At 41.3% G+C, this 25,713-nt stretch overlaps 1 protein-coding gene across 1 annotated transcript in view; it reads left to right on the forward strand.

Moving 5' to 3' along the window:
* Positions 1–25,713, forward strand: part of LOC308111973 (transmembrane protein 132C) — a 151,682-nt gene that overhangs the window by 121,608 nt on the left and 4,361 nt on the right. The window contains exons 5-7 of the mRNA XM_080467135.1: positions 7,722–7,865; positions 15,591–15,799; positions 23,454–23,727. Coding sequence (XP_080323261.1) covers positions 7,722–7,865; positions 15,591–15,799; positions 23,454–23,727 — 627 coding nt within the window. The remainder of the gene's footprint in view (positions 1–7,721; positions 7,866–15,590; positions 15,800–23,453; positions 23,728–25,713) is intronic.

The following is a 25,713-nucleotide window of genomic DNA, read 5'->3' on the forward strand; positions in this document are numbered from 1 at the left end:
ACAGCATGAGGTGCACCGGGGCTCCTGGTGGAGCCCTCGACAAATCCTATAAAGGTAATTTTGCAAGCACAGGCACCAATACACTCTCAGTAAATGTAACTTCACATAGTTTTTTCTGGAGATGGCCTGAAGATTATTAAAGAAGTTTCAGTAAATTTTTGTTGAAACATCATGTTTATGAGATGTCAGAGAGCCCTATTACCCATTGTATTGGATAAATATAGATTTTATAGTCAATATTATATTGTCAGTAAGCCATGTAGACAAAAGAATCAGGAACTCATAATGTAATTAATATTTGTGGAGAGATTTATCCTGTCAGCGGCTTGTCATTGTGGCACTTCCTCACAGTCAAGTTTATCCATAAATAATGTGCACTCATAAATGATTTACAGTGGAGGGCAATTCACTGTGACTAAAACATCAATAGTGTCCATGAAACGTCACGTGAATCCTCTTGTACAACTGAGTGAATGGCTCCGATGAAGGGGACTCCTGCTGTGTCAGCGGTCGCCCTTCTTGAGAAAGTTACGAGGCCAACGGTACAGTATAAATCATTTCCAACAAGTCCATTCAGCCTATGAAGTGCCTGTCAGTTTTACGCTGCATTTTTCTACCTCAGGTACAGTGAGAAGTGACTCTTGAAGGGTGGTTTGGCTTGGTTAGTTGGTCAGATTGTGTGTCGGCCAATAGAGAGTCTCAATTTTTCACACATACTCCTCAGAAGGTACTGCATCTTTAACTATTCAGGATGCGTGAAAATATACTGGTAGCGACACAATTTACAGACTCAAAACTGAAAGAGTCCAGATTTGAGCCCCGGCAGCAAAGCGCTGGAGTGAATGCCGATCCCTTTTCCCTCACAGCGAGACATGTGTTTTCATCTGTCGCCATTGTGTTGTCAGATTCACGTGGACTTTGTCACCAAATGTCAAGTCCAAACTCGACATTTTAAAATAAGATGTTTTATCCTTTGATTTCAGTCAAATAAATTCTATATCCCGAAAAGAAAATGTGCTCTTTGAGAGAGCTCAAAGCAGAATGTTTCCACTCTGAATGAAATTATTGGAGTTAAATAGGTACGTTCGCTGTATTGCTCAGTTTGTCTGACATCACCACAGTGATATAGAGTAATCAGAGTATTAGAGTAGAAGTAACATGGTTAGAAAGTGGTGATATTACAAGGAATTGTTTAAGGGCTTTAGTGCAGTGAGTTGTTGAAGCTGCAGAGAGATCATCAGGCAACGAGCAGAGACCAAACAAAACAAAACAAGAAATGTCTTAAGAAGAGGAAGAAGAGGACGAGGAAGAAGAGGAAGAAAAATAGAAGAAGAAAAGAACTTTACTAATCCCTTGGGGAAGTTTCTTCCCCGAGTTGACCCATCGGTAGCCAGCCACACAGGGCAGTGTTCAGGGGGAGCCAAGGGTCTTGATCAGGGACCCCCCGGTCCATGTTTTTTTGAACTGTGGGGGAAACCGGTGGGAAACCCACGCACACATGGGGAGAACATGTAAACTCCACACAAAAAGGCCCTGGCTGTATTTGAACCCACAACCTTCTCGCTGCGAGGTGAGAGCGACAAACACTGCGACATCGCACGGCCCCAATTAGTGAGTTTTTGAAGTGCTGATTTCATTAACCTTTGGGCCAGAGTCATTTTCACTTCTCTCCCCTGCTCCTGGGCTGTGTACTGATCCTGGCTAATTGGCTCCTGGTGATAGGATCATGTTTACTTTACAGCTTCTCATCTCACTCTTGGCACAATATTCTACCTTTTATTGTGATAAGAACAGGGGCTTTCTTACCAAAGTACAACATATATACAGTACTTTCAAGGCCTAAGTAACAACAAATATTCTTTGTCATATCTGAAATGATATAATGGCTATATATAAGATTTGTAATTAGCCATAACTCAGAACGATGCGTCTAATGTTGTTGACACCAATATCATGGTGTGAGGCTCAGACTTGACGATAAGTGGCGCAAGTTTATCACTGTGAATGTTTCAGTTAACTGTCCTGCGTCACCCTCTAAATACTTTTCATTGATGTTTTGACTTTTGTGCTGATGAAGTAGCTTTATGGATGTTATCCTGCCTTGTGATAATTACAAGAGATGAACACATTTAAGAGAGTGGGGGAAACCGTTATCGCCTGACAAATTGAACCCTACTTATGATTTACTTTGCCTTTAATGTATGTGGACTTACTTAGCTGGTTTTTAAAGGTGATCATTATTGATTATGAAACATGATTGAAAAAGCTAAAGCCAATCACCTATTCTTCACCTGTCTTTATCTTTCATTAAACGTATGTGTCAGCCACCTCCCCTGATATTCAGAGGGTCATAGCGTACACTTCTGCATAACTGCAGCCAGCTGAATAATTGAGCCCTTTGACCTTTCGCTGTGTGTGTGTGTGGTTAATTTTTACTGCCCACTCTGACAGGAAATGAAGTGCCCTTTTCATAATGTCTCTTAATTACTGAGTGAGGTACCTACTAAACTGGTCCTCGGCATTACCTTCATTCTGTGGCAACAGTCCATCCTGTCCATGTTCTCAACATGATCTCTCATTACGTCTCCTTTTAAAGTGAGAAGATCAACTATGAAAGCGGCCATTGAGTTAATCCTCTGTCTGCCAGCCACGGCCAACAGTAATGAGCAGATCAGATCTCTGACCAGCGTGTACCTCACACGGGGCACTGCTACTGAGAAGCAGTCAGGTGTGTTTCGGGGGGCGGCGAGGGACGACCGCCAACTGCTGATGGGTCTCGGCGTGCCAGATACCGCCGCCACCTTTTCCCATCAGCCGGGAAGAGACTGGAAAAAAGAGGGAAATGAAGACAAGGAGAATAGCTGGCCCTTTCTTGGAGAAGCAGGAGTGGGAAGAGAAGAAAAGGAAGAAAAAGAGAGACCCTCATTAAAAGGCAGTGTGTTGGCTTCACAACCATCCCTCCACTTCAATGCGCTGTCATGCAGTGATGTATCGCTCTGCATGGTGCTACCAAGGCCTTTATTCCCACTCTCCTCCATGTTTCTCGCTTCTAGCCAATTAAACGCCCACTGGAATAGAGGGTAGGAAGTGCCATATTGAGCATTGCACAATGTGGAAAGAAGAACTGATGAAAGGACATGTCTCTTTTAGTCTGCTTAATAGCTCCAGGACACTGTCTGAGTGGCGTTTAATGTCTACAGCATATAATTCACGATCCATGCACTCCCGACTTCAGTTTCCTCACACGTCTGCGTACTTTATCACCAAGGGATGAAAATGTTTATCAGAACTATGAATATTTCATTTACAATAGGTTAGTTGACTATTGGCATACTTGATAGCCCTTTTAATGATTTTGCTCTTGAAAGGACATGAAAAACCGTAAAGATTCTCATATCAAAATGAGAACTCATCAATCATGGCAGTAAAAGCAAGATTTTACATGTTTTAGGCTCATGCTATAGACCGCCTGTTTATTTTAGGATGGCCCCACCCAATGTCTACACAGGAGGAACATATGCTGTGTTTACATCATCATTCTTTTTTCCTTTTTTTGTTTTGCTACATCATGAATAATTCAGGGGGTAAAACTTGTCGACGCTGTGTTCGACCTGTTCATTTGTACCTGTAGCCCGGATGGCGGGGTCAAAATGTGGATGTGTTGGCGCCGGGGCTGAGGCAGAAGCTAATCGCAACGCCAGGACGGCCAGCTTTGCTACTTCTCATGCTGGCCATGTCACTCAGGCTGACACCATAAATCTCACTTATTTTCAGATCCAGCCGAGACACAGGCAGAAATTACGGCCCAGAACACATTACCAGCCTCAGCAGCGAGCTGAATGCTAACAGAGAGATCCTTGATAAAGCAGACAAGCACTTCTCCCACAGATTATTGAACAAAAAGACTCCTATCTGTAAGACTCGAGGGGGCAGCTTTTGGTAGGAAGTCAAGCACAAACACCAGCGTCAACAGGTGAGAGTTATATAAAAATGCAACCTGCATGCTTGGAAATGTCTTAATATACAATAAGTCAGATAAGCAAGTGTCTTTCATGTACGTTTCTTACGTGGGTTTGTTGATGGGGAAGGTAGTAACACACAGATACGACTTTGAGACGCGTTGAGATTCTTGATATGATCAAGAAAGCTTGTGGCTTTTCTTTGTTTCTGATCAATTCTCATATTTACGCCGGCTTTCTGTGGAAACCAATTTTGTTGCCCATTATCTTCAGATAACAACTGCAACCTTAATAAGTGGAAGCCGACCGTCTTTCTGAACCGATGCATATAGAGGATAGGGTAGGGTATTAAGGGCTGCATACTGTGTTGCTTCCGTCTCCTCTTTATTTTCCTGAATTACCAGCTGGTTACAGTGGGAAAGTGCTCTTGGCAGAAACCCTCAGGTAATCCCAAAGGCTCCAATTGTGTGTTGTATGTGGTAACCGGCTAATTTGTTTGGTGAAAGAGTAAAAAAAACACAAGAAACACATTCAAAATTGGATGTAGACTTGCATTGGTTTCTTTTTTGTGGCTCTGGCTTATGGGGAAGTGACACGATTTAGTTTTTCCACAGGATAAAGGCATTCTCTTATGATCAAATTTCATATTGCCTCAAAATATAACTATGCAAAATGCTACTCTACATTGTCATTCGAAGTGGTACAAAATAAGCCAGATATTCTCTCAGACCCTTGTGGTTGTGTCTGTGTTTCTGTTCTGCCAGGTGCATGATTTTTCATCCAGGCTGTCTCTTTTCTTTTAATACCGACATTGTTTGTGCAGATTATCCACTGCCACATTATTCTTGAAACAGCAGACCGTTATTGCAACAAAATTAGGACAGTACTGCAATAGACTTGTAATATTTAGGATTAAGATTTGATGCAAATAAAGAGGAATTCTTGACAGGGCATTGATACTATGATTTTATGACACGCATACTAAAAGAGTGACACATACTAAGCGTAACCAAGGATTCATGCTTGCTGTATTTAGTAAACTTGTTACATAATTCAAGCAGATAATAGGATATGAATGTCATGACTACAGTGCTGTTTAGAATCTAAAGTAAACTGTACAAAGCTTTAGGGTTTGTTTCTTGTTAGCAATTCCCCTTGAGAGTATTTAGCCCAAATAAGACACTGGACATAATAACAACTCATCAGGGGATTTTTCTTTCCCAGTTTAAAAAGCCCATATTACACTGGGTCTTCATTCGGACTACTTTAAGCTGCTGATGTGCTCCACTGGTCTCCATTTTGTGTTTAATTGTGCCGTCTATGTCAAAGTCTGTGGACCAGTGATGCATCACTGTGGGATCCCGCTGTGGCTTATTACTGCCGTGGCTCGGCTCTCAGCTGCTCTCAACCTGCTGGGTCATCTCCAGCTACTGTAATCTAACATTAGCCCCTGCTTTCACCAGGTCTCAACCATTTACCCCATCATGTATTATAGATGACCCTGTGGAAATGGAGGAATCCCAGCAGACAGAGAATTAATTTACTGCAATCCTCAATTTTTAAGGGGAATTGAATCAAAGTCAGCAGCACAGTGAGAGGGGTTTATATTGCTATATAACACTGTCACACTCTATAAAATTGTAATGAAAGCCATTTGAAGATTAAGTGTTTTTTGTGATTCATTGGTATCTCTTGGCTTGGCTAATAATCATTTCACTCTAAAGCTGAATGGTCTTACAAACGAGCAGGCTTCTTTCAATCAAACTTAATCCGCCTTTTCTCTTTTTTTGAATGGGTCTGATTTGCAAGCTCACAAACATGAGAAGTCCTTAGAAACCGAGCTGACAGAGCAGTGTAAAAATCCTGTGTACTTCACCGGTGAGTGTGAAATACATATGAATATAGACAGGAAGTCAGACACTGTTGATTTGTCCTGTCTGTGCTTGGCAGGTTTAGCAATATTACTCTAACCAAATGTGACATATAATTCAACAAGCATTGCTCCAGAGTTGTGATTTCCCTGTTAAGAAGAATAAGATGATTGTGGATGAATATTTTCAGTGCTGGCAAACCTTCAATGCAGCGGGGACACAAAATAAAGGAGGCTTTGGGGTTCCTGGCCATTGAAATTTAGAGATATCTGAACAAGCCTTTTGTGTACGAACATGCCAATATAATGAATACAGCTCATAGTGATAGACTTTTGTCACGCCTCACAGTTTCCCCAAGTCATTTGAGTTCACCAGTAACAAGAACCCTTTGTGTGCTTTATAGTACAGCCATGAACTCCTCTGACCCCTGTGGCAGCTATTTATTGTGATCTCCACCGTTCCATTGCGGTCAGTGTAATTAAAGCGCTCTTTCTTATGGCTGAATAGGTAGAAGAGACAACCCAATGTGCATTGGTGACATTAGAGAGCAAAAGTTACCTCTGACTTGTCCTAATTGGGCCCAGTTATCCTCTGTGACAACAGCCTGGCGTGTATCTGTAATGAAAGGTTAAGATTTTTGTACAGGGTAATGAAGCAGAGGCATTGAACTTAAAGGCTGTCTGATATGCTGAGGTCATTTACCAGGATCACCTCAGCTCCAGTGCAAAGGCAAATTCTAGCAATTGGTGCTTTTCACATGGCACACAGTTAGGTCCGATTGGACTGCAAGTGCTAATTTACACAGGATGGGCCTGACGACTCCTGACAGCTTCAGCTTCAGCAACGCGAGTTAGAAAAAAACACATTACACAGATATATGACATGTACTGCTTTGAATGTGAACATTTTACTTTCGTGTTGATAATTTGGTGAAACATATGCTGACTGTATTTGCCCATGTGTGATCGTGCAAAATCACAATGGAGGATGGTTTGAGTGAACGTCAAAATAATTTCAATAAATATTAATATCCTATAGCAGAAAAAAAAATGTATGCATCATTTCATTCTGCAATAGTAGCAAAGTAATGATTTTTGTGCTTATATTATTTGAAGATCACACATATTGATGTGGAGGCATTGAGTTTCTTGTCATCCATCCAGCTGACTAGAGCAGTGATTCACAACCAGGGCCAAAAATAGATTTTAAGGGCAATAACGTTTTTTTGTTTTTTTAAAATGGCTGAGTCAGCATTCAAGTCATTTTTCACAAAATGACTCAGCGTTACATTAAAAGTGTATCATCATGAATCTTTTGTGGTGAAAAACTGATCACATGAATATTTGAAACTGCAAGCTAGAGCAGCACTAATCCACCAAACACTCCGAGACGGTGTGTAAACCCATCACAGAGAGATAAATATTTAGAAACGCTCACATCTCCAGACAACTTAGAATCTGCAATTAAACCAAGACACATCTTCGGTTTGTTCTAGTGGTTCAAGAAAAACCAACGTACACACGGTAAGCAAAATGCAAACAGCTGGAGGCAAACTTTGATCTTCTCAGTGCTCTTAGTGAGCGCGAATCATAAAAATTTAATAAAAATATGTAAATAAATAAATGCATGTTTAGCCTTTCTAATCACTGCCCGGGTGGCTGCAATCAAATATTTCTTGTCCAGTTATCTGCAATTCTAGCTTTTTATTCATTTATGTAAAATAATCATTAATGAAGTGGTGATTCTACAGTGATGCCTCGGGTCATTATAGATACAGCGTGTAGGTCACTTTCTCCTCTGTTCTTCGGGAGCTGGTAATTAAAGAACTGTTATTGGTATATTAAAAACCTGCTCCGCCTTTGATCGTGTCTGTCCTTCTCCATGCCCTCAGGACTCGGAGATCTTGAACACGGCTGTCCTCACAGGAAAGACGGTGGCCGTCCCAGTGAAGGTGGTGACTATTGGAGTGGACGCTTCTGTCACCGATGTCTCCGACGCAGTGAAGTGCCGCTCGACAGACGAAGATGTGGTGAAGGTCAGTGAGATAAACCAGTGAAAGCACAACAAGGCACTACTTTTCTGCTCTCCACAAAGGTCTTGCTGTAAGATGCTTCAATTGGGCTTTGTTTTTCCATTAGAATCCTAACAACGATGTCGAATCAACGTTATAGGGTATGAAAATATCATGTGACGATGACTTGAGGGGGTGTTTTGGCTCATCTGACCCAATTGTTTGGTTTGATTGAATCTTTTTTTTCTCTTTGTTTGGTTGTTAAAGGATAAAGGCGAGTGGAGTGGGAAGGAGTGTGTGTCTGTTTAAGCGTGTGTTTATTCCTCTGACTTCAAGAAAAAAAACAAGAAATCCTGGTGAAAAAGTAATATTTCGACTTCAAAACAAATTCGTTTAGTATTAAAATGATGTTAAAATCTGCTTCTGATCACTCAAACCTCATCCACATTCAGAAAACTATGATTGTTAATGATGACATGTTAAAACTGAGCCACTAACTATCACATTCCATTAAAATGTCTAGAAATGATTATACACCTGCTATTACACATAGTCTCCAGTATCATCTGCATTAGTTTATATATCTCATCTGACATCTTCCTCAGGTTTTTGTGGATTTTTCTGTCATAATCTGAAGCACAATTAATGGCAAATGACGTATTTCAAGGACAAAGGTTGTTGTTGTTGTTGTTTTTATTATTGGTAGTGCAATTTAAGGAAATATAATTGTATATGACATTGAGCAGATCTGCATTTAATTGCACATTTACATCTATTGTATTTTTATCTAATCTGTCAAGATGTGATTTCATATCATTTAATGTTAAAGGCTCGTTTAATATGTTTGCAGTTAATCTACAATATAAACTGCCAACATTTTCCATTGTAATCTACATTTTAAAAACTAAAACATGCAGACGTCAATACATTAAAAAAAAACAAAACAAGAATTGTAAAATACGAGTATGTGCTCTTAAGTTTGAGGCTATGTGGGTGTTGCGAGGTATTGCAGAAAATTACTATGAAGAGATGAGAAGATCTTCTATGTTTAGCACATCTATATAAATCCTCCAGAAAAGATAAACAAACACTGGCAGACGACATGAAAGGGTGTGTTTGATATGCAGCAACTACTGACAAGTTTCTCATTTTTATACCCGCTTTCAAACCTGGGGCACAAAGCGCAACTGAGTAAAAAGTCCCTCATAGTGTTATAAAGTTGAGCCCCAGTATCAGTGATTTAGCTCTGCAAACAAAGGGATTCACTCTCCTGCAGACTCATTGAAAACCTGAAAAAAAAAAAAGAAAGAAAGAAAAAGGCTCCCATCTGTTTGTGGTCTGCCTCCTAATGTTAATGGCTGAGATTGTTTCTTGTCTGGAAACAGCACCCTGCCGGGTCACACGGGCTGCTCCTGTTTTTAGGTGATTGTCAAGATTAGAAGCGTTAGAAAGAAGCAGCGGATCAAAGTCACGCAGTGTGTGTTAATGAAACAAATAAGAAAGAAGAGCCAAACGAGTACAGAAGTCTGTTACAATATACCTTATACTGATGATAAAAACCGACCCAATCTGAACCACATGTGTACACACGTGCATTAAACATCTGATCATTATATGATTTCTGGAGTTTATTGGAATACTAAAGTTATCATGTATTTAACCAGACAGCAGCAGTGAACAGAATGTGAAACCTTTTATTAACCAACCTAGATTTCTTCCCAGTAGTCTGATGTCTTTGTGTATGTCACGTGATTTATTTTGGTATTTTATATCTGCCCAAGTGTAAAACAAATAGATCATAGAAAACGCACTTGGTCGCAGCAGAAGCGGCGGACAAGCGAGATACATGATGTGCAGCAGTGAAACGTTGATGAACTTGTGGAGTGAAAGAGGAGAAAAAGACCATCAACACAGCAAACAACACATGATGTTATTAAAAAAATAGAAAAAAACGTTTTTTTGAGATTTTGTCTATATTCACCCCAAAAGGGGAGTCCGATAATAAAAGGAAACATGTAAATCAGGTATTTTTGAATCATGGCGATTATGCCAATCACAACAATTAACAGTTATCAAATTCTTATAGTCAAAGTAATGGTAAACTAGAATCATAGTGTCAAATGTCCACATCCACATCCATCCTATATCATAGAGGAATGCTTGTTTGTCTATTTTTAAAACACAAGAATATTTACTGACAATAATCTTGGCCTGTTCCACGTCAACCATGCTCGTCAATTAATATTCTCATGGTTGAAATAAAAGTGTACATTCCTTTTACTTTCCTGTGTGATGGGAGCACAACCATGTCATCCTTTCTGAGATAAAACAGAAGAATATAAAGTTAAAGTATAAAGTTAATCGCGGCGATATTTGTTTTCAAAGAAGCGTCAACAGATGAAGGGATGTCCTGCTCGTTTGGTCAGAGGATTCGCTAACTCCCTCGGTGAAGCTCTTCTCTATTCATAGCCTGCAATCATGTATGTAAACATGAGTAATTTATCTAATTTTGTCCGGGTGAAGTAGTAATAAATAAACAGAGTTTGACATTAAACCTGAATTATGAATCACTGCACGCATTAAATGATGCTCCTACTCACTCGTGGCCTCATAATTACAGTGAATCTGTAACAAATACCTCAGGTCACATGCACTTATGTCAAATCCCTTCCGAGATTTGTCTCATGTATGCAAATTTTGTCTGACATATGTAGGCAGAAATGAGGCTGCGCCCTCATTATTTTTCATGCATGTCTTGTTTTTTTCTGAAACTTTCTGCCAACTCAGTTTAGTAGCAGGGTATGTATATACATGACTGTATATAGATTGCTCACTTTGTGTGCATTACTGGCTTTGTGTGCATGCAAGGACAACAGACACTATAGTTTTACATTATTTTTATTTTTACATCATGCGGTGGAGCTTCGCATGTTGGAGCTACATACGGCCCGATCTTATACATATTGGAGTGAAAGCTTCTTTGCACGGCTTAGTTTGAAGCAATCCTTTATTGTGGAGCCTTTCGTAACTAGAACTCATACTGTACATGTCCAGACATGGGTGTATTGATCCTATGGTGAAGTACAGTCAGGTACAGTGATGGCTATCTCCAAGTGAAAAAAGCAATGGCACCATTTACCCACTAAAAGCAGGTATTGGAGTCAGTTTTTTTGTCTGGATATTTGAAAGATGCTTTGTACTACGTGCACATAGGTGGGCAACTCTGAAGTTCAATCTGTGTCTGCTATCTGCAGTGTTTGTAAAAGTATTGCATATACGTACCCGCAGAAAGTTATCTGAATAATAATCCAGTGTGTAGTTGCCTGGTGCACTCATGCATTAGGCAGCGAAAACATCTTTATTTGCTCACTTGATGGGAAAGGATCTGGCGACAGATGATATCGTGCGCTTCTCTTTATTTCAGACAGTTGAGCAGATGCACAGAAAATTTCAAACAGAGCAGTTGGTTTCCGTACTGAACTCCAACTGTCGCCATATTGCCGTGAAGTGTTAGGAGCAAACAAGCAATTGTGAGTGATGAGAAAGGAATACACTTGTTCACTGATATGTTTAAGGTTTGGCCCAAAACATTGTCTATAGGTGTGAGTGAGTGAGTGAGTGAGTGAGTGAGTGAGTGAGTGAGTGAGTGAGTGAGTGAGTGAGTGAGTGAGTGAGTGAGTGAGTGAGTGAGTGAGTGAGTGAGTGAGTGAGTGAGTGAGTGAGTGAGTGTCATGGGTTGCTGCCTTTCGCCCATCATCAGCTGGGATCGGCTCCGGCTCTTTGTGATCCTAACTTGGATCAGGCAGGTATAGAAGATGGGTGAAGACTCAGCTGTTGTCTGCTTTCATCTTTAAAATGCATTCTATGAGCACCTGCATGTTGAACAGGTCACACCCAGTGATCCACTCAAAGAATCACGAGCGGGCTTTGCAGGTTCTCACGACGATCTTTTGGCTCTGTTACCTGCAGAGCTTTACTTTTTTTTTTTTCTTTCTTTCTTTTTTGTTGCATAATTGCAATGCATACTTCAGTTCACATAAAAAAAATAACAGTTGAAAGAGTGACAACACAACCCTAATGAGATTTTCACACAAACTCGAGGTTGTGTTTTTAGCAGGATCTTATAACCCCTGTTACCATGGAGCGTAGAGTATTTTATGCGCATACCTTCCTTCTCCATTGAATGGAGCTGTGTATCCAATGCAGAGCAGTCTGAGCAGCTTAATTGCTTCTGTCAAACCAGTTTTGTGTACAAGCCAGAGACAGGCTCTCCCCCACCTTCATGCTTCCTACTCCCATCGCTCATATCTGCTGTGGATTGTATCTGTCTGGTGAGTTGTTAATTTCCTGGGCTCGATCCAAGAGACAGCCTTAACGTCCTTTGTAAGTATTCTCCCGTTAGCTGCCTAATGTGTCTGATTAATGTGGCAGTGGATCCTCCTGGACGTTTATGATACTTTGTGAAGTAGAATGACGAGGAGTGTATAATTCACACAGACAGTGCTGCACTGGGTCTGGCACAGCACAAAGCCAGAAGGCAAGGTGTACGAGGGGTTAAAGGGGCTGCTGATTAGGTGGCAATGTCCTTTTATGTTCAAGTATTGATTTGATACTTTGGTGGCCAATAAGACAACGCAGCAGGATATTATAAGCGAGTCAGTGCAATGTGTTGGGATGGCTGGCTGTCAGCTGCCATGTTTTCCATAATTGTTTCTGCTTAGACTGTTTGGGAATAGATGGAAATGGCAGCAGGCAGTTAATTTCCCTGTCAGAGCTGCAGCAGAGCTGTATGTTAATAATTCCTACACTCATTTACAAACTCTTTTTTGACACAAAATGGGTCAACCTCACACAGCTTTTTTGTGAATTCCGCCCAAAATAAGGCTGATAGGATAAACACATTTGCCAGCAGCATTTGCCTTCTTCCATCATGCATATCGCAACTAGATACGGTCAATGAGCCTCACATGGAGTCCAGTCAGGTGTGGCAGTGCCTGCACAACGATGCTCGTGGGGATAGGGGGCAGAAAAGTCAGAGATGAAGGGGTTGTCAGTGGCCCTTTCGTCTCAGCAGACGGAGTGTCGCGCGAGAAAAAGACATGAACAATGAAGGCTGATAAGGAGCGGGGACTCCTCTGACATCTTTATCGGTTCAAACACACTCTCACACTGGGAACGCTAACGGAGTCCAATCCGCCCCATGACTGACTATCCAGAGGATGTAAAAACCTTCAAAAGCTTCATTAAGCAACTCCGGCGGTTTTCTGTTACATCGCCGTGTCGTGTGACACGAGGGCGGGAGCAAGGTGCTGCTCTCTACGATCGCTTTATTCACTGAAATAACATCAGAAAGCCTCGACTGATCCTGCATGCATCTGCTTGAAAATGTCGGCCTGTATGAAGAGCATAACAGGAGGTCTCTGATGGTCGGCTGTAGCCTTGAAGGATGCCCTGAAGCACGTTTTGCTTTTTTCCCGCCGGGGGTTAAAGAGCTTCTTAGACTCTGGACATAAAGAGAGTACGTTTTAAACAACTGATGATTTAGTATTCCTTAAAATTGTAGATGACTGATATTTTAAAGTATTCTATGTTTTACTAGAGGATGCATATATATTGTTGATTATAATGCCGGATTCAACTAGACTTAATATTTACAGTTTTATGACTTTTATTTATCGTTCGACCTGACCGGCTGTCTGAAACACAGCTCATAAACTTACTGAGGCTGGAGAACACGGCCTGACCAGCTTTCATATCACATTTACTGGTGTTAGCGGGCTTCTGTCCTCTTTGTGTTTGAGATTGCTCACTTACTTAAAATAACAACGAATGTTTTTACTTGGAAAAGTAAAGTAAATTGCAAGTCATTTGTCTGATGTGCTGAAAAAGCTGCTGGAATAATGACTTTGCCTTGTATTCATTATGATTTCACACCCTTTCTTTTCACTGGCGTGGATTTATTTATTTATTTTGCTCTGTATAGCTGGATGATATTTTCTATTCTTTGGGAACTTCTGGTTAAAAAGAAAGTCACGGTTGAGAATAAAAAACATCATATTTAGGAGCAGTGTAAGCACACAGATGTCAGATAAACGCAGTTACTCAATCAATCCATCAGTTAATTACACTTCATTTGTATGACATTGTTACAAGTGATTGCTTCATGAAAAACTAAAATAATGATCTTGAGAAGGAGCAATTTAGAACTATAAAACAACAGAAAATAATATATGATATTAACAGTTTAGTAATACGTGACAATAACATGACAATTAGAAAATATGGGAATAAATAGAACTGCCAAAAAGTGTCAGCCTGTATTTATTATAGAAAGTTTGCCTTTGCCCGTTGTTTGCTGGGATCGATTCCAGGACCCGGTGACCTCAGCTGGATTAAAGGGAGTTGGACAAAGTATAGTAATTTTCACTTTATAGATAGAAAAAAAAAACATTAAATGATTTGACAACTTGATTCATGTTTTTTTAAAAAGGGGGAAACGGTGTATTTTCTTCTCCTTAGTCTTCTCTTAAGTGTTTTAGTTTGTTTTTTCTCTCAGCTCGCTGCCGTTTGTTTACATCCACATGTCCCCAGAGACGTAAGCAAAATAAATTGACTGGAATGTCTCTAATGACTGTGTAATCAAGCCAACACCATGCTCACTTGCATCCAACCGTGCACTCTTCTCGAGGAATTCTGCTTCACGTGTTTAGTTGCCACACAAAGTCTGCTGCTGGCATCGGGTTTTCGCCAAAAGTGCAGGAGGCTCTCACAAAGCTCAGAAGAGAATCTGTCACACACCCCAAAAAATAAAGAAATAAAAAAAAACAAACCTGGTCACAGAGGATGTCCTGCCACAGCTTCATGATGAATGGCTGTTTATGGTTTTATCTCAGTGTGGAAAAATGACTTGGAAGCAGAAAAAAAGATATTTCCCCAGACCATCTAATTCCATCTGTTTCCAGCCGTATTTGTACGCTATATGATGAGATCAATGAGATTGACAAAGTGCCCAGAAAAAAAAAAAAAAAGCAGGGATCTCCATTTAAGATATACAGATTAATTACCTCTGTGCGCATGAATGGGACCGTGTGGGAATGCGAGTGACTATTGCACTGCAGACCGTCTTTGTTTCCTCACATATGTCGTGTGCTTGCGCAGCCATATCGTTCCCATTTTTTAATCGACGATGTGGGAGGATTCTGGACTTTAATTAAATGCTAGTTTAAGCAAAGAAGCACACAGCGGGGTTTTGAAGAGAGCGAGTTAAAGCAGCTAGGAGTTTCATCTTTAGATAGCAGAAATTTGGCCCACTCAATTTCTTTTGTAAAGCAATTTACGAAACAGATGGCTTTGAGTTTGGTCATTTTATCAAGAGACAACTGCTCTCCTCTTGCTAGTTTCCATCTGGTGGTTCCTCTTTTAGCTGAAGGCTGAAAGATAATAAAACAGCAGACCACGACCTGTTTTCCCTGAGGTTCAAAGATGTCCTTGCTGCCCTCCTCCCTTCTTTTCCTGAGTGTGGAGCAGATAGAGGACCTTTCATCTTTTTCCAAAGTAGTTACAGGAATACTGTATCAGTGGAGTGCTCAGAAGTGTAAAGCCTTATAATCAACTCGCAAGGCCGGGCCTACATGGCACTCTGGAGTGTATTGCACTGTGTATTTCACTGTGTAGTCATCTAGTGCAACCGTCAGAAGAGCCCAGCTTTAACGCTGTCTTTCTCTAATCCTCCCCTCTCCTCCCGTGCAGGTGTCTGACAGGTGCGACTACGTTTTTGTGAATGGCAAGGAGATGAAGGGCAAGGTGAAGATGATGGTAAACTTCACCTACGGATACCTGAATGCCCAGCTGGAGCTCAACGTGTGGATCCCTCGCCTCCCCCTCCAGATCGAGGTTTCGGATACGGAGCTGAGCCAGATCAAAGGGTGGCGGGTGCCCGTCGCGGCCTCCAGTCAGAGGTACAGTACTGACTCATTCTGAATTCACTGGATTTGTTAAGATGGCTGCGTGCCGGAGGACACATTTCTCAGAAACATTCCTTTTTCTATTATGAACATTCCCTTCCACTTCGTTTTGTGCGTCGTCTGTTCCGCGGATAACTATTTTAACTGGAATGTCACTCGGTAGAGCTCCGACCTTCGCCAACGCCACATTTGTTTGCGTCAACTAGGTAGGTCAGTTAGCTACATCGCTGTGTCACTGAGCGTCTCCATGGCAACAGACGCTGGTCTCCTCTGATCTCCTCCATGAGGTGCCCCTCTCATCCGCTTTGTATGGGAAATTTCTTGGCAGTTTTGGGGGATTTATTCAGAAACGTTTATCTGTTAATGTCCCAAAATCTAATCGACTTGTCCTTGGGTGATGACAAATCATCCCTGAAATTTGAATGCAATTCAGGTGAGTAGTTTCTGCAAAAAGTTGGTAAAATACCTACATACAAACCAATAAATAAATAAATAAATACACACAGATGAAAACATAACCATCTTCGTTGTTTGCCCAACTTCGTTGGTGAAGGTAACTAATAATCATCAGTGCATGGTTCTGCCCGATGGCCCCAATTTGTACTTTTGACTACTTAAAAGTATTTGTGAGTTTATTTTTCAAATGAAATTTACTACTACTATGAACAATTTAATACCAAGCAAAAATAAGATTTTATTGCTCCCGTCAATGCACTTTTCGAGCAACAGAGTCTTGAACTGCTGTAAAACCTTATGGAAGAAACGGCGTTACCAACAAAATCAACAAACTGTGTAAGACATACATGAGAATTAGAGCTATTAAATACAGCTACAAATGTTTTTCATAGCATTGAAGTGGTTTTATTATAGAATAGAGATGGTTTGATGACGTATGTAAGAGAGATGATTGCTATACAGGGAAAAAGGATGCAGAGGATGGAGCAGAAGAGTGTGTGATGGGTGGGGGACATGCAGGCTATCGCTATGAGGATGGAGGCTACAGGTGACAGAGGCTGTTGTTAAAACATGATCTGCCCTAATGGGAAAATATCAGTCAGAGGAGAAACTGATTTAATTAACAAGATAATTATTTTGTGATGACACACTGCACCATCACTTTATTGGTTTTACCTCCCCAAAATGTTCTTTCGTCAGGTGATATTTGGCCCCAAAAAAAGAGAAACCGTTCCAGTATTTCATATATCTGGTATACTGTGGATAGCCGTCCTGCTCTTGTTTTTAACAAGAATCTCTGATATTCTTGATGAGGCGAAGTATTTTCACACTTGGTAATTAATGTGTCTGAGCTTATTTGTCACCTCTCTAAGGAGTTAAAGTAAAGCAATATAGAAAAAACATATTTTATATATTTGGAATAAATCAGAAGGTGTTTGTATTGCTAATTATGAAAAACACGAGTCAGTTCACTTTACGCTTACTCAGTCTTTTGTTGAGCGACTTAATGTGAGCCAAATGTCACGTTAGAAGGTCACGAACCCTATTAAAGGATATGTTCAATTTAAAAGAGCAGTTAGCACGTTTTCAGCTCTCTGACAGTCACGCTGTGACTTTAAGTTGTTCTCCTGGCTTCATGATCCGATACCTTTGTCCATATTCCCAGCCAGTACCATCTCGGTTCAAGAGTCTCAAATATTCCTGGTGATATATTTGATTTCGGCTATGGCAAAGATAAGATAATGACGAGAAGTGTGGCCGAACACCACTTCAACCGTCTCTTCCTGACTGCAGTCCGACTGACAGTTCTTTGCTGATAACAAAATGGCTGACCTGTGCAATGCAGCATGTCATTATGACTGGCTTTAGGTGGCCTGCCATTACGCCTCTTAGTTGTCAGTTGGACAGAACATTATTAGAGCTGTCTGGAGGTCAGACCGCTCCCCCGAGGCCTCATCACTAGCAGCACCTCTGCCAACGCTGCTGTGCAGTGTTACTCTGCGACTGTTGAAATCCATCAATTGATGGAGCAGCTATCAGCCTACCTGCAGTAATTACTTGTGGAAAAGCATTGAAGTTGGACCCGGAGTCATCCCACGCACTAGTGTGGCTACTCTAATTATTCCTGCTCCCCTCCTTTTTTTTGAGTGACAGAAGTACAGCATTCAACTACAGCCACGACTTGTCAGGGATGTTGCTTTGCCAGCTGTGTGCTGGTATGCCTTTTATCAGCGGGGACAGCCAAGTCGTGTTGTCATTGTGGGTGCCAGCAACGCTGCTGATGGGCTGCAGAGAGCTCCATTCCTCCCTGTCTTCCGCCCGTCTTTGTTTATCAGGGGATAACAGCCGTGACCTTGCAAAGTACCATGAAGCCTGAAATGGGCACTGGTCCACCGTCCATAAGCCCAGAAGGAACTAAGCCAATAAGCAACAATAGCGAGTGGCGGGACCTGCCTCTTCCAGCCAGGCTCACGAGTTGCGGGCCACGCTGGGGTTAAAAGAGAGAAATGGAAAATAAAGAGACATCAGGCCTGTTTAGTGGGATCGCTCCAAAAGTACTCCTCGCGCAGTTTTTGACTGACACTGCCTGTATGGCTCACCTCTTCCCTTCCTAAGCCCTGTCAAAGCAGGGACAAGATAAGCCTTCGCAGACAGCAAACTTAAGTGTAGGCGTAGCTCTCAGGCATGCGCCACTCCTTCACCACTTCTTTCAAGATACATGTATTGAGATTCCATTTTCTTTTTTTTTTTAAATGGAGTAAATGTTCTCACAGTTACCTTTTATAATTCTGTTTTTGACATTGCTTTTTTTTTTTTATACCGAGCTGTCATCGGCGGTGTGCATCGACTGTTCTCGTTCCACAGTGAAATAAACACTACAAGTTTCAAACAATCAAACAAAAACTAATCAGCCATTTTCAAGACGCCGTCCCGTCTGTATATATAGAAACAGCACTTCCTATTTCCGTCCAAATGACCTTTGTCATGTCATCGTGGCAGAAAATAAAATGCAACAAATGCCACAACAAATACAACACAGGATACACAGGGCAGAGCGAAAATAAGCACGGCACGCACATTAATATGCAGCATCTCCTCTGAAGTCGGAGGCGCGCTCGAAAGTGAATGAAGCAGAAAGAAAAATTGCTTTGTGAAGCAGCTTGTTCTCAGCACTGAGTGTGATTTGTTTATTAGATTAACCTTCGATTAGATTTTGAGATGGCTGCACAGGCGTCAGTATTGCAGATTTATACCAGAGCTAAAATGGTTAGACTTCACTATCAGCTTGTTTACTCCTGAATCCATTACACCTGTCTAACATCCACACTTAGAAATGCTCTTATAGATGCAGTCTTTAGCAACTGACTCGGTCAATATGTCACGACATACTCTGAGTTATATTATACAATTCTTAAGAGAGACACACAATGGAAAACAGGAATTCGTGAAAAAAATTTAAACAGAATTTTAAAAGGAGGTTTAATTAAGTACATGGATTAGAAACCTGATCTCCTGATAATCTCTCTGAACATGTGAGAAAGTTATCCTTTTTTTTTTTTTTCAGATTTTACCAGTTTTTTAATTGACAATTACTCACCTGAATGTCCCATTGCACTCGGATATGAAAACATAGAACAAATAAACAATTTGAGTAAAAACTAAAAAGAAATGCATTATAAACTTCGGACTTATCAAAGTAGCCACTTTATGACAGCTGAACACGGTTGTGGCTTTCTTTCTTTCCTCAGGAAGTTCTTCCAGCTCTGTTGCAGAAGTTTCCATAAATGTGTGACACTCATAGTTTGCTTTATTTTCACCCTTCTGATGTGGTTTCAGTCTGGAGCCCGTGCTGGTCCCTCCATGTTTTCAAGTTTGTTCTTTATTGCCATGTGGTTCTGCCATAGCTTGGATTTATGTTTTGAGTCATTATCTTGCAGTAGGATGAACCCTTTCACCTACTCGCCAATTAGCTATTGTACATTAATCAATTTTCATATCCTCCTCACCGTATTTCACAGTTTCAGCAGTAAATACTTCCTACTTATGAAAGCAATTGTACTAAAGCAATAGTGTGTTAGACTCAAGTTCCCACGTGTGTGCACACTATATCACGTTTTGCACCAGTTTTTATATGTGCAGTTTTTTTAGAAATCCTCCTCTGCTGTTACAAGTCCTGAAATATTGCCATTTAAAGTTTGGGAAAGTTATGCAAAAGACAACAGAGATGAGTTCATTCAACATCCATCTATGTCATGTGCAGTGATCAAACTTGGACGGATCAGACAAGATTGATGTGCATCCATTACCTCTTTCTGTATTCCACTCTCATAACAATGAATTTGATAATGTCCCTGCACACAAAATTGAATCTCTTTCGGTTCAAATCAGGACTTTTTCGATAGGTGGTATCCATCAAATCTTGCAACACGCACCGAGGCTGGCTTCCCCTCCAGGACAGATCCGGGTATTACTATTAACAACATTTTTCCTGATCAATTACCTGCTTTGATTGATGGGCTGCTACATGATCGCACTATATTTTAGCCTTCAACACTTTTTAACTCTTCATGTTATTCTCAATCCGTTGAAATGTACGGATATATTTATGGGTACACAGGGACATATTTATGTCTGCGGTTTAATCCCACTTGTTTCAATCACAATCTGATGACAGTTGCTGGGTTGTTTGGTTCCTGTCGTAAAGACGTTTTCAGGTTCATTAAAGACAAAGAAATAGAAAAAAAAAGTGTATTCAGAAAGTTGCAGCAAAACTTGATTTTTGTTTGGATACCCTGTTTGCCGTCCAAATCCCCTCATGTTCATCACAGACGTGTTCAGACCGCAGCGTTACGGTTTGAACCGAGGATATTGTCACTCGCGACGTTGCCACAAAACCAGAATATATATGTTTTCCTTTAGCATTGGAATAATTTCTTCGGTAATGGCTGTCATTCAGTTGCATGTGAAATCAGTCCCGCCAGCAAAGCTTTTAAGCCCTTAACTTCAAATCTCTCTGTACTCTTGGCTTTTCTCTGCAGTCTGCCGCTAACGTCTTTATTCCCACGGCTCCCCATGCGGTGAGATTTCTCGGGGGATTCCGACAGAAAGAGACAAGCAGAGCAGATGATAACAAGAAAAAAACAGTTTAGGAGATTAATTTCTTTTCCACTCCCCTTTATCACACTCACAAGAGTCTGTGTGTAGGTGTCTGTGTATGTGTGTGTGTGTGTGTGTGTGTGTGTGTGTGTGTGTGTGTGTGTGAAAGAAAAGGAGGAGCAAATGATGATGATTAGACAGAAAGGTGAGTGTAAGTCTGCAGCACAGTATATATGATTAGTAGTTGTGTTGACGACGCACTTTTCTGTTTGCGAGTATCCCAACTGTGCCCCAGTGTGAGACTGAAGAGCTGTGGCAGCAAATACCTCCGATCAACTGTTCAAACGTTGCTTTCTCAACATCCCGGGTGCTTTATCTGTTGTTTTTATAAAGGTGTTTGCAAAGGCGAAAATAAAGAGAAAGCAGTTATGGGTAAAATATAATGATATTGCTGCTCTATTGTAACCATTTAAATTCAATGTGTCAGACTCAAAGCAATTTCCTCGGCGAGAAAGAGTTGTGCCTCTGTTGGCTGATTTGTGGCCTAAGGTAATAAAATTAGATTTGCTAGCAACAGAGCAATCAGGGAGGCTATTAAGTAAAGCAGTAAGGAGGTGTATGCACATTCACAATCCAGACCCGGTGCTCCGAAATGGTGTCGGGGAGATATTCTGTGAGAAAAATGATGGCTATTCGCAGGATTGATCCCCTCTTACGGGTTTAATCAACAACATTGCATCATAGCTTGATCTTGGTTGGGTAAACATCTCTGGATGAGTTACACCAGTCTGTGCATGTTGACTGAGATCAGTGAAATTTACAATGCGCCTGGAAATACCACAAAGCACACATCGATGCAAAGTACTTTAGAATCGGCCACGTTTAGACTGCAAAATTGATGTTAAATGCCAATCGTCGTAATATGTAGCTTTTTTTTTTTTTTTTTTTAAATCAAAAAGGCATAAATAATGAAAAACACTTATTTTAACTGTCTTCCTTGCACAGTCTCAGGTCCGAGGTAATTGTTGTGCTGTGGCTGTTTATAAAACGTTCACTGTTGAATGACAGCCAGCCAAACATTGTTCAACAATGATATGCAGGATAGAATTTCAGCCCCTAAATTCATTCAGCTGGATGTTCTTCTGTGATCATGACAGGAGGTATGATAAGGGCTGTAGACAAAATAGTTTTAGCAAAAATAATATCTTATAATACAGCAAAATCCCAATCTACTACAGTGATTGCTCATAATCTGCTGTATATATGACAGTCTACAATGTAAACATCTGTTCCTCACAATCAGACTTCAAGTCTGTGGAAGTTCAAATGAACCCAAACCCATTGAGGGATTCTTCTGGTGCATATGCCACAAGACTAACAAACTAAAAAGCAAACACTTCCTGGTTCCTGTGGGCCATCATGCAGCAAGGAGTCCCACAGATGGTGTTGCAGTGCACAGATCACAGCAGAGGACAGAATCAGTGCATTCGGGCATGTCTAATCCCTTCTTTGCTATCTTGATAGCAGATTATTAGCACATTTTCTCAGGGCCTCTACTTGAAGCCCAATCAGTCAGCATGCCATCTCCCCTTTTCCTTTGTGTTTGTCAACCTAGGTGCTTTGTTGTTATGAGGGCAGATTTGCCAAACAGTGGCAAAGTGAAAGCAGCAGCTGTGATGGAGCTGAGGACTGAGAACAGCCGCTCTGTAACAAATAAACTCCGACTGTGTGACAGCTCACCTGTCTGAAGTAAAGAAAAATACACAATATCATCTGCCGTGAGATTCTGACCCATCCTCTCCTCCAGTTGGAGATGATTTAGAAACAAACAGTGATTTTTTTTCGCTGCCTTGTGTGTGAATGTGTCACAGTCAGATCTTACTCTAGGTATTTTTCTTACTCATAAGCAAAACTCAACTTCATCTCCTCCTGTGTTGCTGCTTTTCTTCTGTGTAAGAAGCACTGTGATCCTGGTATGAGCCATCTGCCGATGAAGGCAATCCTAAGATACAAAGAAAACACTGCGCGGTTGTCTTTATTTGGCTGTGGTTTTAATTGGCCCAAACCCCATTCACTTCATGACACCTCAAGATAGCGACGTGATACCTTTGCACCTGATCTAAAACTTATTTTAAAACCAACATGGCCACAGACTATAGACACACAGAGATACTGTCCCTTTGGCATTATACTGTATTGATGCCACATTGAGAAAAAAAACTCACTATCATTCATGATTGATAATATGGATTGATAATATATAAAGAAATGAGTGGGTAGTTTTCACAATTCATTCAAGCCGCATGTTGCATCAGCAAGAGAGGAAAAAAAAGGGTAATTTCATTTCAACATGCGGTTAACATCAAATGTCTCGACCAACTGGGCTCAAGACAGCAACATTTCAATAATATATGTAGTGGGAGTAAAAGCATCTGAAATGTAGAGGATTCTTTGCCAGACGTCCTTTTTGACCAGCTGATTTCATCTAAAATGTATTGGTATGTAGCAGGTTGAGATAGATAGGCATTGGCATGGCACAACTCTAACATCGTGAAAGACATACGCATCGAGTTCCTTTCCGCTTCTTTTTCTCCAGGTCCACACGAGACAGCGAGGATGAGGATGATGAGGACAGACGTGGACGAAGCTGCACTCTTCAGTACCAGCACGCCATGGTCAAAGTCCTGACGCATTTTGTAGCCGAGTCGACGGACCCCCGAGGCCAGAGCGGGTTCATGCTGGGCACCGACTGGCAGGTGGACATCACCAAGCTTGTGTGGGATTTCCTGAAGGTTGAGGACCCGCAGATTGCACAGCTGCTGGACAGAAAGATACTGATGGGACTCGACGTAGGAATGACCACTATCCAGGTATGCCGTCTGAAAACTTTTCATGAATGCATCCGCCTATCTTTATCCCGGATACAGTCTGGACGAAACAAGTATAGCGGCCAACATGTAAACTTACACAGTAAAACCAGTTTCTGACCGGAATCTATTGTCTGTGAGGTGACAGCAAGACTATGAAGCCTCTTTGCACTAAATGTATCCATCTATGCATCTTCTCGACCGGTTATATACACACTCAGGTCTCCAGAGGCCGGAGATTTTCCAGCTAACTCAGGGTTGAAAGGGAGGGCAAGTCTTAAAAAGAGGATGCCAGCTTATAGAAGTCCTAACACAGGGAGCAGGCAGACAATGCAGCACTATGCTGCCCGTCTCCACTCAGTCTCCCATGTATTAAAATACTTCAGCTTACAAAATGTTTGCCGATCCAAACAGAAATTGTATTCGTTACGTCCCGTTGGTTGAGTGGAAATATGTGGAAAATACCCAGATTTTTGTTTTCCTCATGTAGTTTGATTTGTCAAAAGGTGTCGAGTCACTTCTGCCTGCCTCCACTAAGGAGAGTAAGATTCAGTAACGGCTCCTTATAACAGTGAATTTGCATTAACTCACAGTCGTATCTCTCAAAGCTTCGTTTTCTATAGATAGATAGATGTGATGGAGAGCCTGCTTTCAGACACACACACACACACACACACACACACACACACACACACACACACACACACACACACACACACACACACACACACACACACGCACTGTTAAACACCGTCCAGGGTGCAGTGGAGGCTGCCAAAGATCTTGGCAAATGTCTATATCAGTAATTACAGAAGATAATGAGATAATTATTCTAATGTCCCAAAACTAATACGGTAATGGTTTCAGTACTTTTTAAGTATACATTATTAACTCAAACTAATGTGCGCCGAGTTCACTATAGTACACAATCGTTTCAAAAAATATGCTTGAATAATATACTCTGAAAGGATGAACATATAATTTGTCCAAGGACAAAAACAGTTGCCAATGTTCCTGCTAAGGTTTGGCTCGTCGCGGCTATTATTCAGAGCAGACAGGTGCTCACTGGCGTGTCGCAGCCTGCACTTCAAGCTTTCAGCGCTGAGTGGGTTCCCTCCCTTCCCCCGGCCTTTTGGTTTTGTCAGCCTCTTCGCACTAACTGGATGAATATCAACCTCCTAATGACATCTGCAAAAAGTGGGTATCTGTTTTCGGGCGTGTGGGACTCATCCGTCAGTCTGCGCGCAGACGTCTCTTCACCTCCGCAAGCCCCGGGTGTTCGCGCAAAAACAAGCACAAGCCGGGGAAACGCGACGAGAGCGAAGGTCTGACAGCTGCGACTACCTTTGCCACGCATCAGGTTGACTGATGCACCGGGAGACGTTCGTGAGGATATGCATGTAGGGAAAGTCACACATCGCTCACATGGCATTGATCACACGCACACAGTGAGACTTCCTGTCTCTGTTTTTTGGGTTAAGGTATGCCTCTCCTTTGGATTACTGGTGTTAATCAAAGGGAATGGATTCGTACCTGCCGGAGGTATAAGGGTTGGATGGCAGCCAGGTTGAGTTGTTGTTTGATCTACCCAGTCTGAGTAAAGAGATAAAATAATAAAAGAATTAAATAAAAAGTAGGTTTTGTGTATCGTTTTGCATATTGCACAGGAGCTCGTGAGTCTTTTATGTTAGATGAAACACTCGGAAAGACATTTTCTTAAATCACCTATAACTCGTGGTAATCCGCTTTTTTTCATGTCACTGACATCCTCACAGCTAAACGCTCATTGATGTGATGTTTCCGCGTTTCTCTTGCCAGGAATCACTTGTCAATCAAGCCCGTTTGCCCAGTGGTGACTTATTTCCGCTCAGAATTTCGGTTGATGAAGTTTCTGTCGGTATTGCTCTTTTTCTCTATTTCAGCGATGTTTGCTGTAGCTGCTGATTTCTCTTGGGAAAGACCTCCCCAACCCGGAGCGCTTAGAGCAGG

This window comes from Lipophrys pholis (assembly GCF_963383615.2).
Source record: "Lipophrys pholis genome assembly, chromosome: 7".
In the NCBI taxonomy this organism is placed as follows: domain Eukaryota; kingdom Metazoa; phylum Chordata; class Actinopteri; order Blenniiformes; family Blenniidae; genus Lipophrys; species Lipophrys pholis.